Genomic DNA, 21,032 nt, shown 5'->3' with positions numbered 1-21,032 from the left:
TAAAAGATATTACCGCACCCACCTTGTCTCTCTCATTAAAGAAAAATGACTACTATTAATTAGAAAAAAAACTAAAGCAAATACTTCATCTTAATATTAGGATCCCTTTGCCATAGAACCAAGTATTTGTGTGTGTGTGTGTGTGTGTGTGTGTGTGTGTGTGTGTATATAAAAAATGTGATCTCTATATTATCTTTATATAAGTATATTGAACTCTGTGTGTGTGTGTGTGTGTGTATACTTATATAAAGATAATATATAGATCACACTACTAAAAGTAAGTAGAAAATAATATTTAGATATTCTCTTATCATCAAACTCAGACTACCCACACTATGAATTGAGGTCATTTCAGACCTTTTTAATTTTTGCAGAGGTAATGAGGGTAAGGGGAGAATATTTTTTTTTAAATTCTGAAACTTGAAACTTCTTCCTTGCTAACTTGTTCCTGCTTGCCGTTCCACAGTTTTAAACTCATGCAATTTCAGGATATAGATATGCAATATATTGAATGAAATGCAGGCTGAAAGTGAGTAGCACTGTATTAATTATGGGTGGTATATAACTGAAAAACAGTACATAGGGAGTCTGGATTCTTTCACAAGTTTACTAAATTCAATATACTTACAGTGAAATCCTGGCAGACTTAAATGGTCTCATGAAAGTAGTAATTTCTATATTGAGTATGCATAATAAAAATTTTAAACAGAAAAATCCCTATGGTAACTGGATGAGCTTTACCCTCTCCTTTAAGACTAACAGAAGACCCTCTTTACTCAGAACATAACAAAAAAAAGGCACCAGGGTGGGAGAAGGAAGGTGCAGTTGGGAGAATCAGAAGCCTTTTATGAATAATCATCTTATAAGCCAATTTACAGTATTTAAGGGACATTTCCTGCAATGTGTTGAGAGCATCTCCCTCCCACTGACTTGGGAGTTGAAAGCAATCAGATCTTCCAGGATTGGTACATAGATCAGGAAACCACTTATGTTCCAAGAAGTAACTCAATTTTTAAAGTAGTTTTACCACTTACTTACCACCGTTTTCATCTGCAGTTCCATCTAACTGAGGTATAGAGAGATTAGCTAGAAGCAAACTGTTACCACTCCATTCCATTTCTTCTTCTGAAGATGAATCCTCCTCTTCAGTTGAGCTTCTATGCATATTTTTGTTCACTGACCTAAAGAAAATTAAGCAACCCTGATAAGAGCAGGATATTTTAGACTCTGAAAAGAATTATGGTGGAGGTAAGTGGGAATGTCTTTTCAGGGACGAGAGGAAAGGCAAATATATTTGTCAGATATTTCATTGAGACACAAGAATATTGTTCTGTGGTTTTACTGTGATATCCACTACCATAATGGTAGTCAGGAAAATGTAGACAAGATCTGTGGCACCTGAGTGATACTTTGATTTTGTATCATACGGATTCCAATTTGCCAGTGCTTAATAGCAACTGAAAGGCTGAAGGAAACTGAGTGGTCTGTGTGAGATGAGCTGGTGCTCTGTCTAGCTTGTGATGCATCTATTTCAGTAATGGCTTGTTGTTGTTTTTTAAATAAGTCACTGAGGCTGCCATGCTAGTACTTTTCCAGACCTGAAAAAGCTCTGTGTAGCTCAAAAGCTTGTTTCTTTCACAAACAGAAGTTGGTCCAATAAAAGATATTACTTTACCCACCTTCTCTCTCTCTACTATCCTGGAACCAACATGGCTACAACAACAATGTAAACAAAATGAGTACTAGCATAGGACAAAAAAAAAAAAAGATGGGTGGAAAAAAGGTTCACTAAAGTTTAAGAAAGACATTGGGGGAGGGAGTGGAGAATCAGAAAATAAATAACGCAGAAGCTCTGCGTTAGAGAGATTTTTTTCTTTAAAATACAGCATTCCATAGTGTTCCATACAACTAAACTATTTGGTGGCTCCAAAACAGAACGCTAGAAAAACTATTAAGCAATTTAAAATTTTATGAAAATAAAAAGGGATACAAAACCTATCTTAATAGAAATGTTTTTAAAATATTTTATAATTTTGTATACCAGAATGGCATTATGGGTTACTAGCCTGAAAATGTAAATAAGTAGTAATTTATAAACTCATAGGAATGCAAAAAAAAAAAAAAAAGTGAAATCTGTCCACTGAATCATTTTTTGTACTAATATAACAAAGTATTAAGATTAAATACTTTGAAAAGAGTGATGTCCAAAAAAAGGGAAATATTTTTATCCAGTTTTCCTTTTGACTATATTTTGAAGGAGGAAAAAGTAATATCAGATAGGAAAAAAGGCTTTGTGTCCAAAAAGTATGGGAACTGGGAGTCAGGTAATTCAAGTTCTATTCCCATGTCTAATAGAGTTTTTCTGTATGTCATCAGGAAAATCAGTTAATCTCTCCATGCCTCAATTCTTCCATCTTAAAAATGGGGATCTTAATTATTTCCTACCTCAGAAGAGAGTTGTTAGAATTAATATATTAATATTTGTAAAGTGCCTTGAGTTTCTTGAATGGAACTCAAATACTCAAAGACCTGATCAGAATTTGGGTGGAGAAATGCTGGATATAACTTCCTTCGGGGCCTGTCAATACTGAGTTGACAAAAGAGGTCAATACAGAATGACACAAGGCGCTCCAGGAGTCCTTTATCTTAAAGAATCAGCCTACTGCTCAGGGACGGCCAAACTTTTTGGCCTGAGGGCCGCCATCAGGTTTAGTAAATTGTATGGAGGACCGGTTAGGGGAGGGGGTCGTGGCCTGGCCCCCACCTCCTATCTGCCCCCCCTCCGGGACTCCTGCCCCGTTCCCTGATGGCTCTTCTGGGACCCTTGCCCCATCCACACCCTCCTGCTCCCTGTTCCCTGACTGCCCTCGGACCCCCGCCGCCCCATCCAACCCCTCCTCTCATTCCTGATGGCCCCCCCGGGACCCCTGCCCCATCCAACCACCCCCTCTCCCTGTTCCCTGACTGCCCCCTGCCCCCCCATCCAACCTCCCCTCCTTCCTGACTGCCCCCCGGGACCCCTGTCCCCATTCAACCCGTCTCCCCCCCAACCACCATCCACACCCCTGCTCCCTGACCACTACCCCAAACTCCCCTGCCCTCTATCCAACCCCCCCCCCGTCTCCTACCCCCTTACCGCGCTGCCTGGAGCACCAGGGGCTGGTGGTGCTACAGCCGCGCCGCCCGGCTGGACCCGGGCCACGCTGCCACCGCCACCGTGCAGCACAGAGACCGGGTCAGGCCGGGCTCTGCAGCTGCGTCGCCCCAGGAGCTCACAGCCCTGCTGCCCAGAGTATTGCACCGGCAGCAGAGAGAGCGAGCTGAGGCTGCAGGCGAGGGGGAACAGCGGGGGAGGGGCCAGGGGGTGAGCCTTCCGGGCCAGGGGCTCGGGGGCTGGGCAGGACGGTCCCGCGGGCTGTAGTTTGCCCACCCCTGCTACTGCTGGTGGTCCAGAAAAGAAGTGTGCACTGTAAGATTTAATCATTGACCTCAAGGTGAATGGGAACACATGGTGCTATTGTTGGACTGTCAGATCAGTCTTTACAGATGTATTTCCTAAATTGACTCCAGGTACATCAAGTGTCAAACATACACAGTAAGGCTCTAAACTGATTATAATGGAAAGGATGACAGATCAGGAACATAGATATAGGAAAGAGTTACCTTAAAATATGTTCTCAACAGCAAAATTAGAGGCTTGGATACAAAAAACATGCATATAAAACTGATTATCAAGTGTTACCACTTTAAAAGCCATATCTAGCCTGAGAGCTACCCAGATCTCCCAATGCTCAACGGGAGTCCCTTCTTTAAGTCAGAGATAGTGTATGAGTATTTAAGTATTTAACTTCATTTAGAGTTACATATTCACAGGAGTTGAAAACATGAAGTATTTGGGAAAAAGGACAAATATTTCTTAAAAAAAAAGGAAAAAGCCTGTTTTCCATGTCAAATACATACCTTCTTTTTTCCCCATGCTCTTCATTGCTGCTATCCCATCTTTGGGACATTAGCAAACTGAGTTCCATCTCTTCCTTTTCAATCTGTGGTTCATTTTCTTCATCATCACTGTTCTGGAGATTTCTGTAGCTTCCAAGAGAATGGTTTTGAGATAACATTCTGTGTCCTCCCATTTGATACCCATCATCCTCCAAGCCAGCCAACAGGTGTATCATGGCCTGATCAGAACTACTGTCCACTGCAAAAAAAAGCCCACGCATACATAATTTTTACCTACATTTTATCCTACTTGTAAATGAATGTTTAGTTATAGTTTCTCAGTAAAATAACTTTAAAATACAATTCCTAACCATTTTTAATCAATTAATTAGGTAGTGATGGGAGTTGGTGGAGGCACCAGAAACACAGCTCTCTTCATGGCCACCTTATTTTCCATTTCCCTGTTTTACATCACCCTCCCTCCCTGTCAGGCTCCAATCCTGACAGCCTTATACCTATTCCTTACATTTCTTCCTTCTTGCTCTGGTTATACTAATTTCACTCTCAGCAATGCTCCTTTCTCTCCAATTCCTTCCACCCCCTCACACTTGGTGAAAAAGGCTCTCTCCCTTCATTGCAGCAGTTGAAGTCATCTTCTTTTGCTCTCTTCTCTTCCTAAGTAACTTAACCTCTCTTGCCTAATCAATTCCCAGGCTGCCAACTCCCACTGACTCCAGTTCACATTCAATTCCCTCCTCAAACACTCTTCTCTGCTTTTCCTCCTATACTCATCTGCACCCTTCACTGTCCAAGATTTTGCCTACTTTTAAAAAAAGCAAAATTGAAAGCATCCAGGAAGAATATTCCTCCTCTCCTTCCACCCCTAATTCCTTCTTTCTATTGAGGAGATCTATTTTCTACTATTTGCCATTAATCCCACAAGCTGTTCCCCTGATCCCATCTTTCTCTGTATATAGAAATATACCTATCTCATAGAACTGGAAGGGACCCCGAAGGGTCATCGAGTCCAGCCCCCTACCTTCACTAGCAGGACCAAGTACTGATTTTTCCCCAGATCCCTAAGTGGCGCCCTCAAGGATTGAACTCACAACCCTGGGTTTAGCAGGCCAATGCTCAAACCACTGAGCTCTCTCTCCTTTCATCCTGGGTTTTCCTCTCTCTCCCATATCTTTACATGTTCTCAATCCTTGGGCTGCTTTGTCTCTGCCTTCAACTAAAGAATCATAAAAATGTAGGGCTGAAAGGAATCTCGAGAGGTCATCTAGTCCAGCCCTCCATAATGTGGCAGGACGAAGTATACTTAGACCAGGGGTTCTCAAACTGGGGGACGCTGAGGCGGTCATGAGGTTATTATGTGGGGGGTTGTGAGAGGACAGCCTCCACCCCAAACCCCACTTTGCCCTCCAGCATGGTGGCACTAATGGTGTTAAATATATAAAAAGTGTTTTTAATTTATAAGGGGGGTCGCACTCAGAGGCTTGCTATGTGAAAGGGGTCACTAGTACAAAAGTTTGAGAATCACTGACCTAGACCATACCTGATAGGTGCTTGTCTAACCTATCCTTAAAAGCCTTCAATGATGGGGATTCTTCAACCTCTCTTGGTAACCTATTCCAAATACTTAACTATCCTTATAGTTAAAAAAGTGCTGCAGATTAAGCCCATTGCTTCTTGTACTACCTTCAATGGACATGGAAAGCAATGGATCATCATTCTCTCGGTAACAGCTCTTAACATACTCGAAGACTGTTATCAGGTCCCCATTCAATCTTCTTTTCTCTAGACTATACATACCCAGGTTTTTTCCCTAGCCTTTCCTCATAGATCAGGTTTTCTAAACTTTTCATCATTTTTGTTGCTCTCCTCTGAACTCTTTCCAATTTGTCTACATCTTCCTTAAAGTGTGGCACCCAGAACTGGAAACAGTACTCCAGTTTCAGAGGGTTAGCCGTGTTTGCTGCTTTTACAGATCCAGACTAAGAGTCCTGTGGCACCTTATAGACTAACAGATGTATTGGAACATGAACTTTCATGGGTGAATGCATCCGACGAAGTGGGTATCCACCCACGAAAGCTCATGCTCCAATACATCTCTTAGTCTATAAGGTGCCACAGGACTCTTTGCTGCTAGTACTCCAGTTGAGGCTTCACTAGTGTCAAATACAGTGGAACAATTCTCTTCTCTCTCTTAGATACGACACTCCTGAAAATACAGCCCAGAATATTAGGCCTTTTCTACACTGCAGAGTTTTGTCGGCAAAAGGCAGCTTCTGGTGGCAAAACATTGAAGGTGTACACACTGCAATGCCACTATTGGCGACAAAATAAAACCACCTTGACGAGAGACAAAGGGCTTTTTGCAGCGAAGTTAAAGTGACAGTGTCAGTATAAACACTGCCATTCGTCCCAAAGAGCGTGCAGATGCTCCCCCAGTATTCCACAATGCCCACTGTGACTGCTCTGCTCACAGTTTTGAACTCATCTGTCCTGCAGGCATGTACCCCTCCCCTTTCAAAGCTCTATGAAGTTCTGACAGCTCAGCATGCTGCTCTGCTCTGGGGAAAAAAGAGCAAATGGTTAATGTGGAATGCTGTTGTCTCCTGCACTAGGAACACAGAAGCAGGCAGGCAGGGGCGGGTGTGTGTGTGAGACTGCTGTGCAGAGCCAAGGAGGGAAGTGGGGGCCAGATGTCCAGGGTGTCCCCCTCCCCCTGCCTCAGAACTGGCTGCTTTCAGCAGCTGAGACAGCATACTCACTGTCCCCCCAGCATACACATTCTCTCACATATACCTCCCACACACACACTGTCTCTCCCCCTCCACACACTTGCTGTCACACGCTCCCCCACCCACTCCTCCCCACTTCAGTTGAAAAGCGGTTGGCAATCTTAATAGGATACCCATGGAACAATGGGATTAAGAAACCTGCATCACGTGACACTGTACCTGCCCCATGAGGCAGTGCAAACCCTTCCAAAAGCACCCTGTGGCCAATTAAACAGTGGGATAACCACCCACAATGCACTGCTCTCTATATTGATGCAAGAGCTACTACTGTGGATACAATCTGCCGACACAAGGAGCGTAATGTGGATGTGAAACAGTGGTTTAATTAAAGCGACATAACTTCTGGCAACAAAACTCTGCAGCCTAGACATAGCCTTAGCCTTAGCCTTTTTTGCAGCTGCACCACTTTGTTGACTCATATTTAGGGCCCCACCAAATTTATGGCCATGAAAAACGCGTCACAGACTGTGAAATCTGGCCTCCCCCCATTAACGATTTAGAGACTCTAATACAGGGGCATTTAACCGTTAAATATTCCTCCTTTCATCATGCTCTAGTTCAATCAGAAGTAATGGGAATGATGCAGAAATTACTGGGTAAAATTCTGTGGCCAGTGTTATACATAGGACCCTACCAAATTCACGGCCATGAAAAACGCGTCATGGACTGTGAAATCTGGTCTCTTGTGTAATTTTACCCAATACTATACAGATTTAAAGGAGGAGACTACCGTTTCTCAAATTGGGGATCCTGATCCAAAAGGGAGTTGCGGGGTGTGTGTGTCAGAAGGTTATTTTAGGTGGGGAGGGTGTCACGGTATTGCCACCCTTAGTTCTGCGCTGCCTTTGTAGCTGGGTGATGGGAAAGCAGCGGCTGCTGGCCAGGCGCCCAGCTATGAAAGCAGCATCCCGCCAGAAGCAGCACAGAAGTAAGCGTGACAATACCATACCATGCCACCCTTACTTCTGTGCTGCTGCTGGTGGAAATTCTGCCTTCAGAGCTGGGTTCCCAGACAGCAGCCACCACTCTCCAACTGCCCAGCTTTGAAGGCAGCACCACCAGCAGTGCAGAATTATGGGTAGCAGTATCACAACCCCCACTTACAATAACCTCGTGATCCCCTCCCCACCTCTACACAACTCCTTTTTGGGTCAGGATCCCTAAAAGTACACCACCTTGAAATTTCAGATTTAAATAGCTGAAATCATGAAATTTGCTATTTTTAAAATCCTATGTCCATGAAATTGACAAAAGTGGACCCTGACCTTGGTAGGGTTCTATTCATATTCAATTTGTGATCCACTATAACCCCCAGATCCTTTTCAGCAGTACTAACATCTAGCCAATTATTCCCTATTATTTGTAGCTGTGCATTTGACTTCCTTCTTAAGTTCAGTACTTTGCAGATGTCTGTATTGAATTTCATCTTGTTAATTTCAATTCAAATTCCTCTAATTTATCAAGATCCTTTTTTATCCACTTATCTTGGGGAAAAATTCTTCCCATCCCCACCACTTGTCTCTCTGATTACCATCCACCAATACCTCCAGGGAGCTGGTCTGTTAAAGCCAGCCTATGAGAGTTCTCTCTCGCCCCAAACCCAGAGAAAGAGAGCTGAGAAGAGTGTGAGCAATATAGGCAGGGGAGAGAACAGGCCAGCCAGGCCCCCTTTCTCTCTAACCCAAATTTTGGGACTCCAGAATCTCCTCAAGCATCCCCACACCTTTTAGAGACATATGGAACAGGAACTCCTCCCAGCACCTCTAGTTGCTTGACCTGGAAAATGACATTTTGAATTAGAGCGGCAGCAGCAGCAGAGCAGTCTCTACAAACCAGCTGGATTGGTGAGAGATTATAGAAGGCGACACTGGAAGGCAACCTTCTAAACTGCAAACTCCTTGGGTTAAGGAGTCTGCCTTCCTCTGGGTTTGATACAGAACTAAATACACAGAGGGAATGGCAACAGTTGCCCAGTAGCAAAGAACGTATTATTCATGCCCTGGTTATACTCACTGAAAACTGCAGTCTGATTCAGTCTCTGAGACAGTGGATGAAAACTCTGACTATTTTCCATGACGTTTAAAATCGCTTCTTCATTAATAAGCGCATCCTCCTCTTTATTAGTATCCCTATTAGGTTCTTTAAAAAATTAGACAAAACTTGAAGGAGTAATATACATCAGTGTTTCAATATGAAAGCAAAACAATTTCTAAAAATCAGTTTGTGGCTATTAAACATTCAAGTATTTACAAATTATTTTAAAAGACTTCTAAAAAGTTTCTGTGGTTCTATCAACTATGAACATTTTGATCCACAAAATGTCTTTGTGGTGATGAAAATCCTGCAGATTTTGTGACTTGCTTCACATTCTTTGCACTGCTCAGGTAGTACAAAGAAAAACTAGCTCCCCAGTCAGATATGCTACTGACACAGAGAGGACCCAAATGCATGTAGAGAGATGGCATAGCTGGCTCCTAAGTACCCCTGGTGAAGAGTTTACTTTACTAGTGTTACAAGGAGCTAAAGTGAGGGCAAAGGTACTGTTTAGTTCAGGCAGTCTATAACGAAGAGTCAAATCCTGCTCGATTTATTCATACATAAAGTTCCAATGGCCTAAATATGTGAATGTGTAAGGCTTGGTCCCTAAAATTAATGTCACTGAAAATACTCACCTGTGTTCAGCTGCTTATCTTTGTGCACTTCCACCATATTGGCTGGTGAACATGGAACTGCTTTAGGAGAAAGTACCTCTGAATGTAGTGTTAACTCAGCAGAAAACTCCTCTGATCCATTACTGTAGTCCACTGAGCCTGACAACGTTCTATTTAATTTAAAAAAAAAATCTTTAAAATGACTATTCAGGTTAGTACAAAAGGTTATAAATCATGGGAAATGGCTGTCTACTTACACAGAGAAGTCACTTTGCTTGAGGATTTCCTTAAGTCTCTTTTGAAAGATTTTTTCACTCTCTGTTGTTGGCACAAATCCACGATCTTTAAGATTAAAAAAAAAAAAGGTTTGTTATTTGGAGTTTTTACTCTAATCTATCAACACAAAGTAACTTGTGTATGACTGCTAGGATGATCGCTTATATTAGCAACTCACTAATAATCTTTTGAAAAAATATATTTGCTTAAAACCAGTTCAAATTTGAGTGTTACAACTGTGATCAGAAACCAAAGAAAGACAGTACAACCATAACCAATGCAGCTATTATTCCTGGGGGAATTCTGCGCCACTGCACACGTGCAGAATCAATTAACCGTGCATATTTTTAATTTTTTGTGCAGAAAAAGGCTTCTGCCAGAAAGTTGCTGCAGTTCCACCTTTTGCCCCATCTGAGAACAGTCTCATTCACTGCACAACCTTGATTAATTCCAAGAGTACAGTTTTCCCTGTGCAATTAATTTTTAACCTGACCAAAACAATGTATTTTTCTCCTAACCTGGTTCTGAGAAATAACTACACTGTTTTAACTGAAACTTTGCCGGAAAAAGAAAAAACTGTTTTAGGAAGACACCCATAGCCTGGAAAACATCAGTCCAAATGGGTTGTGTGTGTGGGTGGGAATGGGGCAATTTGCCCCGGGCCCCAGAGGGGCCCCATGAGCCCTGGCCCGGCGGCAGACCGGATCTTCGGCGGCATTTCGGCGGTGGGTCCTTCAGTGCTGCCGAAGACGCGGAGCGACTGAAGGGCCTCCTGCCGCTGAAATGCCGCCGAAGACCCGGATCGCCGCTGGGAGCGTACAAGCGCTGCAGCTCCCCCGCTTTGCCCCAGGCCCCCTGAATCCTCTAGGCAGCCCTGGAATATAGAGTATTATAATGGAAAGTGTCAGGCAACCTTAACTTTATTATACACAGCACAGGCAACAACCTGTGCTGTGTATATTATATTCTGTTAATTAATATGATTTTGAATCAAATTTTAATATTTTAAAATACAAATATTGGATAATGCTCTTTCAATAAAATAAAAACAATAAATCTCAAAAAACCCGAACTTAATACATTAACTTCAGCTCTGTATCCTACTCACCTCTCCTATAAAAATGTTCTATAGACAAACTGCACATCACTGTACACTTCATTTACCTTGTGAATCAGATGGACTAATCTGAGAAGATTCATTCTTCTCTCTCCGGCGCTGCTTTTCATCTTCCCATATAGCTTGCAAACCAGGGTTCCTCCCAATCTGGGCTGGAATATGCCAGAATACATCAAGGAAAGGTTGTCAGGGTGAAGAAACAAATTCTTTAAATAACTCTGACAATGGCTTATTGTTCCACTAATAGCTTCGCATCAGTCCGCTGCTGTTCATTGCAAGTCATACCTTGCCTGGACATACTGGTGTAATGCAAAGTTCTGGCATAATTCCTCTATTTATTCCCTAGTAATCCTTGCTTTTGAAGACTCTTACTACTTAGTTGTGTGGACAAAAGCATAGCTTCTTTTGGCACCCATGCCAATGTTCATTCAGTGGTCATTAAATAAGTTGTGGAAGAACCAAAATAACTGGAATTTTACATCCTTTTCTTACAGGCCAAAAAAAGCCTACTGAGCCCCATTACCGAGATTCTGTGTTGTTCCTGTGATGCTTGGCTATTCTTCTAATCCCCTGCTTTCTCCTCTCTCCAATATCCATTTTATAGTTCTTGTTTATCATAGAGTTTCGTACTGCTGTCCATGACTAGAGTATCTGAGCACCTTATTATTTATATTGCATGCAGTATATCAGATGCCTCAATCAGGGTTTAAGCCTCGTTGTGCTAGGCATTATAATAATATGACAATATAAATCCCTGCCCTGAAGAGCATTACATACAGAATAATTAGCAATTCACCTTCAACATCCAATCGATTCAAAATATCAGCAGCTACTGCATCCACCTCCAATTCGCAGGTACTCTGTGGTTCAACACCATCTAATATTAAAGAGCTGCAATAAAATAAATATCACATAGTCAGATGGGTTAATTTGATAATGATTTTTCTTGTGAATTTTTTAAAATAACTCTCTCCTTTACTTGGAATGGCAACCAAAATAGTTGCAGGGCAAAATTACTATGCTAATTCAGTCCACGTAACTATCAATTATTATTGCCATTTACTATAAGTTTTTAAATCAACACACACATACCTATTTCTAATTTGGATACATACAGATGTCCAAATACCGAGATCATGTTTTGGGGAGGAAGCGAAGATGCCATTTCTGAAATACTGTGGCAGTGATGCTTTTAAATGTATTTCAAATGTGAAAATAACCGGGTACATATTTGAATAGAATTTGCTTTTAACAGGAGAATATTCTTACTGCTAATTTCTTTCTGGGATGCAGATTCCTCTGTTGTAGAACAGAGAGTAGCTCCTTTTATATGCAGATTAGGCAGGGGAGCAGCTAGTAAGCAGCTCTCATTTGTCACCTTTCATCTAGAGTAACACTGTTCTCTCCATTGCTCTCTCATCAGTTCGGACAGAATCCATGTTGGTGGAATCCAGGACCCAGAAAGGAATTAGCAGTAAGAAAATTCTCCTTTCTGGGTCAGAGTTCTATAGTGCAAAACAGGTAGGGACTGGTTCAGCATTTTCCATTAAGTGTAAAGAAAAACAATGCAAAAGATGCCCTATTTCCCAAACCCCTTATAAATCAACTGCTTCTCTGGGATAAAGTAACAAGAAACAATCAAGTAAAAAGAAACTACCAGGGTCCCAAACCAACTAAACAAACTAAGGACTACTAGCTAGGAGAAGGTCTAGTATGAGATCAGGAATGGATCCTGTTATTGCCTGATGGTTTGGACACTGCAGCAGAACATGTCCACTTTCCTGTTGTGCCTTTTATTGAACAGTTCTATTTGGATAAGGCCCCACAAAGCCACTTGCAACTGGAATATGCCGTTCTCCAAGATGCATTGCTTGGGTGAATCCTTTGATGAATGAGCCAGTCTACTTGTATATTTTCTTTCTCGGGCACAAAGAAAGCCTCAAACATATTAGCTGTATAGTCGGCATACAAAATACTAAGGGGTAAAGACATAGAGTTGACAAATAAATTGATCTCTGGACCCATCTCCCAAAAGAAAATATTCTAGGAAGCAAAGGTCATCATTGCTTTACTGAAATGTTCTCTGAAAAATATTTACCTCAGATTCCATCTGTTGAGCTCCACCTTAAAAAACAGCCAGCAGCCTAGAAGATTCCAGGGAATGTGAACAAAAGCTGGTTCACATATAAACTCCCTTCTGATAAAGTCATACCCAGCTAGCCTATGAGGGAGGGATAGCTCAGTGGTTTGGCATTGGCCTGCTAAACCCAGGGTTGTGAGTTCAATCCTTGAGGAGGCCACTTAGGGATCTGGCGTCAGTACTTGGCCCTGCTAGTGAAGGCAGGGGGCTGGACTCGATGACTTTTTGGGATCCCTTCCAGTTCTATGAGATAGGTATATCTCCATATATTAATTTAATATGAAGATCTGCTCTGCTGGGGCTCTATTAAGACAATTTCTTTGCAGCAGTTCTTGCTCCCCTCTCCCTGAAACTAAATTCTAGAAAAGGCCTGATTTATCAAGGTATAAAACACTGAGGTAGCATCTCTTCCTTATCCTGATTCTATCTGTGTTTTAGAGAAAAAGGAGGGTGAGTCCACCAACAGGTCCTTCCAAATTCAGTGTGGGAGTTCAGCTGGTCTGAGTCCCCCGAAGTGCAAGCTCCCAGGTCAAGGGCATGTAAGCTATGGCCCAGTGCTTTGACATGTCATCAGAAGTCACTTCAGAATGCAGGTCTGAGCCACAGCAGAGGGGGTTTGCTAAAGTAGGCTGAAGGTGCTTCTAAACCAGTGCAACTTTTTGCCCTCTTCTCTTGTACCCTGAGCTCATGCTACCTCCCCACTCCAAAAATAGCAAGGCCTGCAAGTAAAAAAACAACAAGCTTTACTGCTCTAAAAGGCAGAGACTGTAATATGTTCTTTTTCTTAGGAGGCAGGAAAAAGATTGAGGAGAGAAAAGAGGAAGTCTGAAGTTAACTGAAGGTTATCAAAATGTGAACTTGTCATTGGCTGCTATTGGTCTAATTTTCTTGAGAGAAGCTACACATCTTTTGTGCCAGCAGAACTGGGACCCAGAAATAGCACTTCTACACACTTTATGAACTGCTTTGGAATACCTAATCCATGAATTTGTTATCAGTAGCACATTGATTATAGAGGCAACAGTAGTCATTAAGCACTAGTTTCTATAATAAAAGCATTGGAAACCAAATACCTTGCTTTGGGAGGGCTATTTATATAGCAAACAGACGTGAAGCTATAGCCACTTTGGCACTGTCACCTATATTCCTCTTCCACTTACGGAGAAATAATCTTGGTTAAAATATCACTTATTTCGGGGAAATATCCTGGGATCTAAAATAGAACTCAATTCAACTCTTCTCTAACTGATGTAAAAACGTATGTTAAACAGCTCATCTGAAAAATGGAATATCCCCTTAATAATATATTGCAGTCTCTACTCTTGGTATGAGCCAGACAACCGTTCTAAACCTTTAAAGCCAAATACACCAGTGGACAGGAACCTTAATACAGACTGTTCACTGTTATGCACATGACAACATTATCTCTTATAACTTGGAAGAAATGCATAACTTCCAGTTTTTTTTATTTTAAAAAGAACATACAATAGGTAACTCTACAAATACATTTTAAAGAGAGACCGAAGAGTTTCTGCTTTGGTAGCAATATAAAAAGAGAACATCCCAAGCAGAGCCGGCTCCAGGGTTTTGGTCGCCCCAAGCAGCCAAACAAAACAAAACAAAAAGCCGCGATTGCGATCTGCGGCGGCAATTCGGCGGAAGGTCCTTCACTCCGAGCAGGAGTGAGGGACCGTCTGTCCATTTGCCGCCGAACAGCTGGACGTGCCACCCCTCTCTGAAGTGGCCGCCCCAAGCACCTGCTTGGTAAGCTGGTGCCGGCCCTGATCCCAAGCATGAATAGATTTCCAAATAACCACAAATTCACTTCCATACAACTTTTAGTAGAAAGTACAGTTACTTAAAGAAATATTTGAGATTTCAGCGATATGAGAAGTTTATCTAGGAATTACAGAAGTGTTCTATAGTTCCCCTTTAAATAGACAGAATTAAACACAAGTTGCAGGTCTGTAACTTCTTGTTTCAAATGATGAATTCCTGATGGTGCTAAAAACGATGATCGTCACTCTTCAGATCCACATCAGACCTCAGCAAATTGCCGATTTCATCATGTAAACAATGCTATAATGTTGAAGATAAAAGTAATAATGATAACATTTTCCCTTCATTAATTTTGCTATCCTTTAAAATGAAATATAAATGAATTTGCAACACTGTATCTAAAAGTTTGTCATGCTGATATGAGTACCAGTTAGTATCATTCTCTTTTCTTATGGGGCTATTATGGATGCTAATTAACTAGTTACACCATAGTATTCAAGATTAATGTTTTTCCCCATTGCATTTTTAAATTCAGTTATGAATTGTAGTAAGTACACCAGGACTATTAGTCTTTTCAGAACTTTGTATATCAAATGGAACAGTCAAGTGGCTTGGTATTAATACATTTGGTACAAGTTTAATAAAATGAAGAGGATGGAGGGGAGACTGCATACTTCATTTGTGACATACTCAGACCTAGCATCAGTGATTGAAAACCAATTTATTCTTTCATTAACAATAGTTTAAACATCAAAGAAAAAAGTGTATCATAGAATCATAGAATATCAGGGTTGGAAAGGACCTCAGGAGGTCATCTAGTCCAACCCCCTGCTCAAAGCAGGACAAATCCCCAACTAAATCATCCCAGCCAGGGCTTTGTCAAGCCTGACCTTAAAAACCTCTAAGGAAGGAGATTCCACCACCTCCCTAGGTAACCCATTCCAGTGCTTCACCACCCTCCTAGTGAAAAAGTTGTTCCTAATATCCAACCTAAACCTCCTCCACTGCAACTTGAGACCATTACTCCTCGTTCTGTCATCTGGTACCACTGAGAACAGTCTAGATCCATCCCCTCTGGAACCCCCTTTCAAGTAATTGAAAGCGGCTATCAAATCCCCCCTCATTCTTCTCTTCTGGAGACTAAACAATCCCAGTTCCCTCAGCCTCTCCTCATAAGTCATGTGCTCCAGACCCCTAATCATTTTTGTTGCTCTCCGTTGGACTCTCCTATTTTTCCATATCCTTCTTGTGCTGTGGGGCCCAAAACTGGACACAGTACTCCAGATGAGGCCTCACCAATGCAGAATAGAGGGGAATGATCATGTCCCTCGATCTGCTGGCAATGCCTCTACTTATACAGCCCAAAATGCCATTAGCCTTTTTGGCAACAAGGGCACACTGTCGACTCATATCCAGCTTCTCATCCATTGTAACCCCTAGGTCCTTTTCTGCAGAACTGCTGCCTAGCTATTCGGTCCCTAGTCTGTAGCAGTGCATGGGATTCTTCCGTCCTAAGTGCAGGACTCTGCACTTGTCCTTGTTGAACCTCATCAGATTTCTTTTGGCCCAATCCTCTAACTTGTCTAGGTCCCTCTGTATCCTATCCCTACCCTCCAGCATATCTACCATCCCTCCCAGTTTAGTGTCATCTGCAGCAGTATTCCAATCAAATGATTAAAGTTCTTCTGATTGTTAAATTATTTTAAAAAGTAGGAGGGAGATACTTGGTTGTCATATTGTCAGCATCAAAAGGGGTCTGCTTTCATTAGGTTAATTGCTGCTAACAGAAGGGTCAAAAATAATTGTTAAATTCTCTCTCCTCCACCCATTCTGGGATGTTGCAACTCTGAGTTTCAAATTATCCCCCAATTCCACATTTTAAATATGCAGTCCCATACACACACACACACACACACACACACACACACCATTGTGCACATAAAGCTCTCAAAGCTATGTATAGTAGCCATCAACATTTTGATTAAGGCAAAATTCACCATACTGCTCTTCTTATCAAGCTTGCTCTATAATTAGCTATAGAAATATCGCTCATCAAAGGCTCTTAAGCAAAGTAAGCAGTCATGGATAAGAGGGAAGGTCCTTTTATGGATCAATAACTGGTTAAAAGATAGGAAACAAAGGGTAGGAATAATTGTTCAGTTTTCTCAGTGGAGAGAGGTAAAATAGTGTGGTCACCCAATAATCTGTACTTGAACCAATGCTGTTCAACATATTCATAAGTGATCTGGACAAAAGGGTAAACAGTGAAGTGGCAAAGTTGGCAGACAATACAAAATTACTCAAGATAGTTAAATCCAAAGCTGACTGATAAGAGTTACAAAGGGATCTCACAAAACTGGGTCACTGGGCAACAAAATGGTAGATGAAATTAAATGCTGATAAATGCACATTGGAAAACATAATCCCAACTATACATACAAAATGTTGGGGTCTAAATTTGCTGTTACCATTCAAGGAAGAGATCGTGGGGTCATTGTGAATAGTTTTCTGAAAAGATCCACTTAAGTATAGTGGTAGTCAAAAAGCTAAGAGAACTGTAGGAACCATTAGGAAAGTGACAGATAAGAAGAAAGAAAATATAATGCAACTATATAAATCCATGGTACACCCACACTTTGAATACTGCGTACAGTTCTGATTGCCTCACCTCAAAAAAGATATACTAGAACTGGAAAAAGTACAAAGGGCAACAAAAATTATCAGGGATATGGAACAGTTTCCATATGAGGAGAGATTAAAAAGACTGGGACTGATCATCTTAGAAAAGAGAAGACTAAGGAGGGATATGATGGAGGTCTATAAAATAATGAATTGTGTGCAAAAAGTGAATAGGGAAGTGTTATTTACCCCTTCACATAACACACGAACCAGGGGTCACCCAATGAAATTAACAGGCAGCTGGTTTAAAACAAAGGAAGTACTTTTTCACACAATGCACAGTCAACCTGTTGCCAAAGGATGTTGTGAAGGCCAAAAATATAACTGGGTTAAAAATAGAATTAGATAAATCCGTGGAGGATAGGTCTATTCATGGCTATTGGCCAGGCTGGACATGAATGCAACCCCATGTTCTGGGTGTCCCCAAGCCTCTGACTGCCAGAAGGTGGGAGTGGACAAGAGGGGATGGATCACTTGATAATTGCCCTGTTCTGTTCATTCCCTCTGAAGCATCTGGCACTGAACACCACTGTTGGAAGACAGGATACTGGATTAGATGGACCACAGGTCTGACCCAGTATGGCCATTTTTATGTTCATGTTAATATAAGATACTTTCTCACTTAAGGGGCTAGGCACACTTTCTGAAAGATTCTCAAACCCTGTTACTCACGCAGTCTCTAGACTGTAAATCAAACTGGATAGTTTATCACATTACCACTAATCCAGTAAATTGACTATGAAATCTTATGTCAGATATAATTAAATTTTTATGTGGTTAGAAGTGCTTCTTGGTATCTGAGTGTAACTCTCTAAGAAAATAATACAATTTCTGTTAAAGAGAAAGAACAGGAATTTCAAATTTAAGACTGATGTTCTGTCCTTAACCCAGGTTAATGGCAGGAAAGGCCCTTCAGAGTTCATAATGATGCAGAAAAGGCAGAATCAATAAATATTACTGTTCTGTATTTGGAAAGAAGCTGGATGATATATTCACAACTTACAGTGATAAATATTACCTATTCCAAAATTAACTAGGAAGCATGTTAAACAGAAAATACTAAGGTTAAACATTTTTAAAATATGCAGAAACCAATAATTTGCACCAAGAGTTTTAAAAATTGACTGAGTAACACTCTCATCCACTGATGTTGATATTTAACAAATTTTAGAATACTGAGCTAGCTCCAGAGGATTGGAAAAAACTAATTTTTGCCAATTTTTAATAAGAATAAACAGGATAACTTGTATAACCAGGATGGATGCTTTATATCAGAGTGAATAAATCATTGATTTTAATCATGATTTAAATCAGGAAGCAGGAAACCTTGATTTACATCATTGCTTTACATCTTGTCTTGCATTTGTACTTTTTAGTTATTTTTCAAGAGGCAAGCATTACAGGGGTCATTCAAGGCAGCAACTAAACACTGCCTGGCCAAATGCATCACAAAGACACATTACTGTGACTCATTGTCAAAATACTTCTTCAAAGCCTCCCTGATTCATATAGTCCCCCTAATTGCCCTGGTATCGGACTGCTTAAAATCAGCAGCCAACCAATCCATCTCATCACTCTACCCCTAGGGAAACATTTCCCCCCTCGCTTTGCAAATGTTATGCAATGCACAGTAGGCTGCTATGACCATCGGAATATTTTCCTCAATGAGGTCTAACCTGCCAAAAAGGCAGCGCCAGTGACTTTTTAATCTGCCAAAGGCACATTCAACAGTCATTCGGTGCCTGTTGTTGAAGCACTCTTTGCTTCTGTCTTGGTTCCCCCTTACTTCCATGAGCCATGGGAGCAAGGGGATGGCAGGGTTTCCCAGGATCATTATGGGCATATGCCCATCCCCCATAGCAATCTTCTGGAAAGAAATCCCAGTGTGCAGCTTTCTATATAGTCCAGTGTTCCTAAAGATGCATGCATCTTGAATTTTTCCTGAACAACCCGCATTGATGTCCGTGAAATGGCCCTGGTGATCCACCAGTGCCGGCAAGACCGTGGAGAAGTAGCCCTTTCAGTTGATGTATCCATCACAAGATGGTCTGGCGCCAAAATTGGGATATGCATTCAATCTATTGCTCTGCCACAGAATCCCATTGCTGCAAAACCATCAATTATTTCATGCACATTACCCAGAGTTACAGTCCTTCATAGCAGAAGGCGATTAACAGCCCAGCACACTTGCATCACCGCAAACTCCTCAGTGGACTTTCTAACCCCAAACTGACTTGTAACTGACTGGTAGCAGTCTGGCTTTGCTAGCTTCCACACAGCAATCACCACTCGCTTTTCCACTGTGAGGGCAGCTCTCATTCTGGTGGTCCTTGTGCCGCAGGGCAGGGGCGAGTTCTGCACACAGTTCCAGAAAGGTGGCTTTGTACATCCAAAAGTTCTGTAGCCACTGCTCGTCATCCCATACATGCATCACGATGTGATCTCACTACTCAGTGCTTATTTCCCAAGCCCAATATCGACAGTCCACCAAGTGCAGCTGCTCCGTGAATGCCAGCAGCAATCTTGAATTGTTTCTTTCCATTACACACAGCAGGGCAGGCACCACAGATTCTCTGTTTCCCAGCTCATAAAATTCTGCAAGACTAGCCATGTTGTGTTCTTAATGCTCATCATCAGACTGGTCAGCAGTTCAGGATCCATGCTTTAAGGCAGAGATCACAAGTGCACAGTTTACAGGGCCATTTAAAAACGGCATGAAACTGAGTCAGAAGCTCGTGGAACGATGGGATGGAAAGAACTGCATCACTGGACAATGAGCATGTCTGCGTGATGCATTGCGATTCATTCTGAGATCTCCCAGTGGCAGAGGGTGGCAAGCTGCACAGTGGGATAGCTACCCCGATGCAACGCTCTCTCTGTCGATGCAAGAGCACTGATTGGGGACGGGCTCCGCTGACAAAAGGAGCATTGTGTGGACATGCACAACGGATGTAATTAAAGTGGCATATGATAGTCGACGTAACTTAAGTTGACTTAACTCTGTAGTGTAAACAAGGCATTAGTCATATACTGGAAGAGGAATACAAGTTTTCCTGCTTTTTCAACTCTCAATTACTTTCTTAACTTTAAATAAATTAGTCATTGAACTGAAAGAGTTGAATAAACTGAAAAGAAGAAAATATTTTCTCTGCATCTGCAGAAGAGGCTACTGCTGTCAAAAGCTGACCTTCAAACAACTCCCCTACCTCTCCAAGCTCATCATCAGAAGCAAGCTCCCCACCCACAGACCAGGACACATCCACTCAAAGTGGCCCCAGACTTTGCCAGAATAACAGATACAGCCTGCAGACATATTTCCAATGCTACAATGATCAACACCCCGCCTACAACACACCTTTCAAGATCCATGGATCCTAAATCTACCTATAGTAACATATGGGTATACCTTATCCAGAGCACTAAAGGCCCCAATAACAACTACTATTAGGGTTACCATTCGTCCGGATTTACCCGGACATGTCCTCCTTTTTGTGTTAAAAATAGCGTCCAGGGGGGAATTTGTAAATCACTAAAAATGTCCGGGACTTCCCCCCCATGCAGAGCAGAGCGAGCGGCTGGGAGGGCTGCAGGAAAGTCAGCCGCTCGCATGGGGCTCTGGCAGCCAGAGCCCTTCCCCCTGACTG

At 41.8% G+C, this 21,032-nt stretch overlaps 1 protein-coding gene across 1 annotated transcript in view; it reads right to left on the bottom strand.

Moving 5' to 3' along the window:
• Positions 1-21,032, bottom strand: part of REV3L (REV3 like, DNA directed polymerase zeta catalytic subunit) — a 228,103-nt gene that overhangs the window by 88,764 nt on the left and 118,307 nt on the right. Inside the window, exons 4-10 of the mRNA XM_034766889.1 lie at positions 11,587-11,681; positions 10,838-10,942; positions 9,655-9,739; positions 9,419-9,567; positions 8,760-8,885; positions 3,961-4,198; positions 1,039-1,181 (exon numbers count right to left, since the gene is read on the bottom strand). Coding sequence (XP_034622780.1) covers positions 1,039-1,181; positions 3,961-4,198; positions 8,760-8,885; positions 9,419-9,567; positions 9,655-9,739; positions 10,838-10,942; positions 11,587-11,681 — 941 coding nt within the window. The remainder of the gene's footprint in view (positions 1-1,038; positions 1,182-3,960; positions 4,199-8,759; positions 8,886-9,418; positions 9,568-9,654; positions 9,740-10,837; positions 10,943-11,586; positions 11,682-21,032) is intronic.

Source organism: Trachemys scripta, chromosome 3, assembly GCF_013100865.1.
Source record: "Trachemys scripta elegans isolate TJP31775 chromosome 3, CAS_Tse_1.0, whole genome shotgun sequence".
NCBI classification, from domain to species: domain Eukaryota; kingdom Metazoa; phylum Chordata; order Testudines; family Emydidae; genus Trachemys; species Trachemys scripta.
This window is presented reverse-complemented; position numbering and strand designations above follow the sequence as displayed.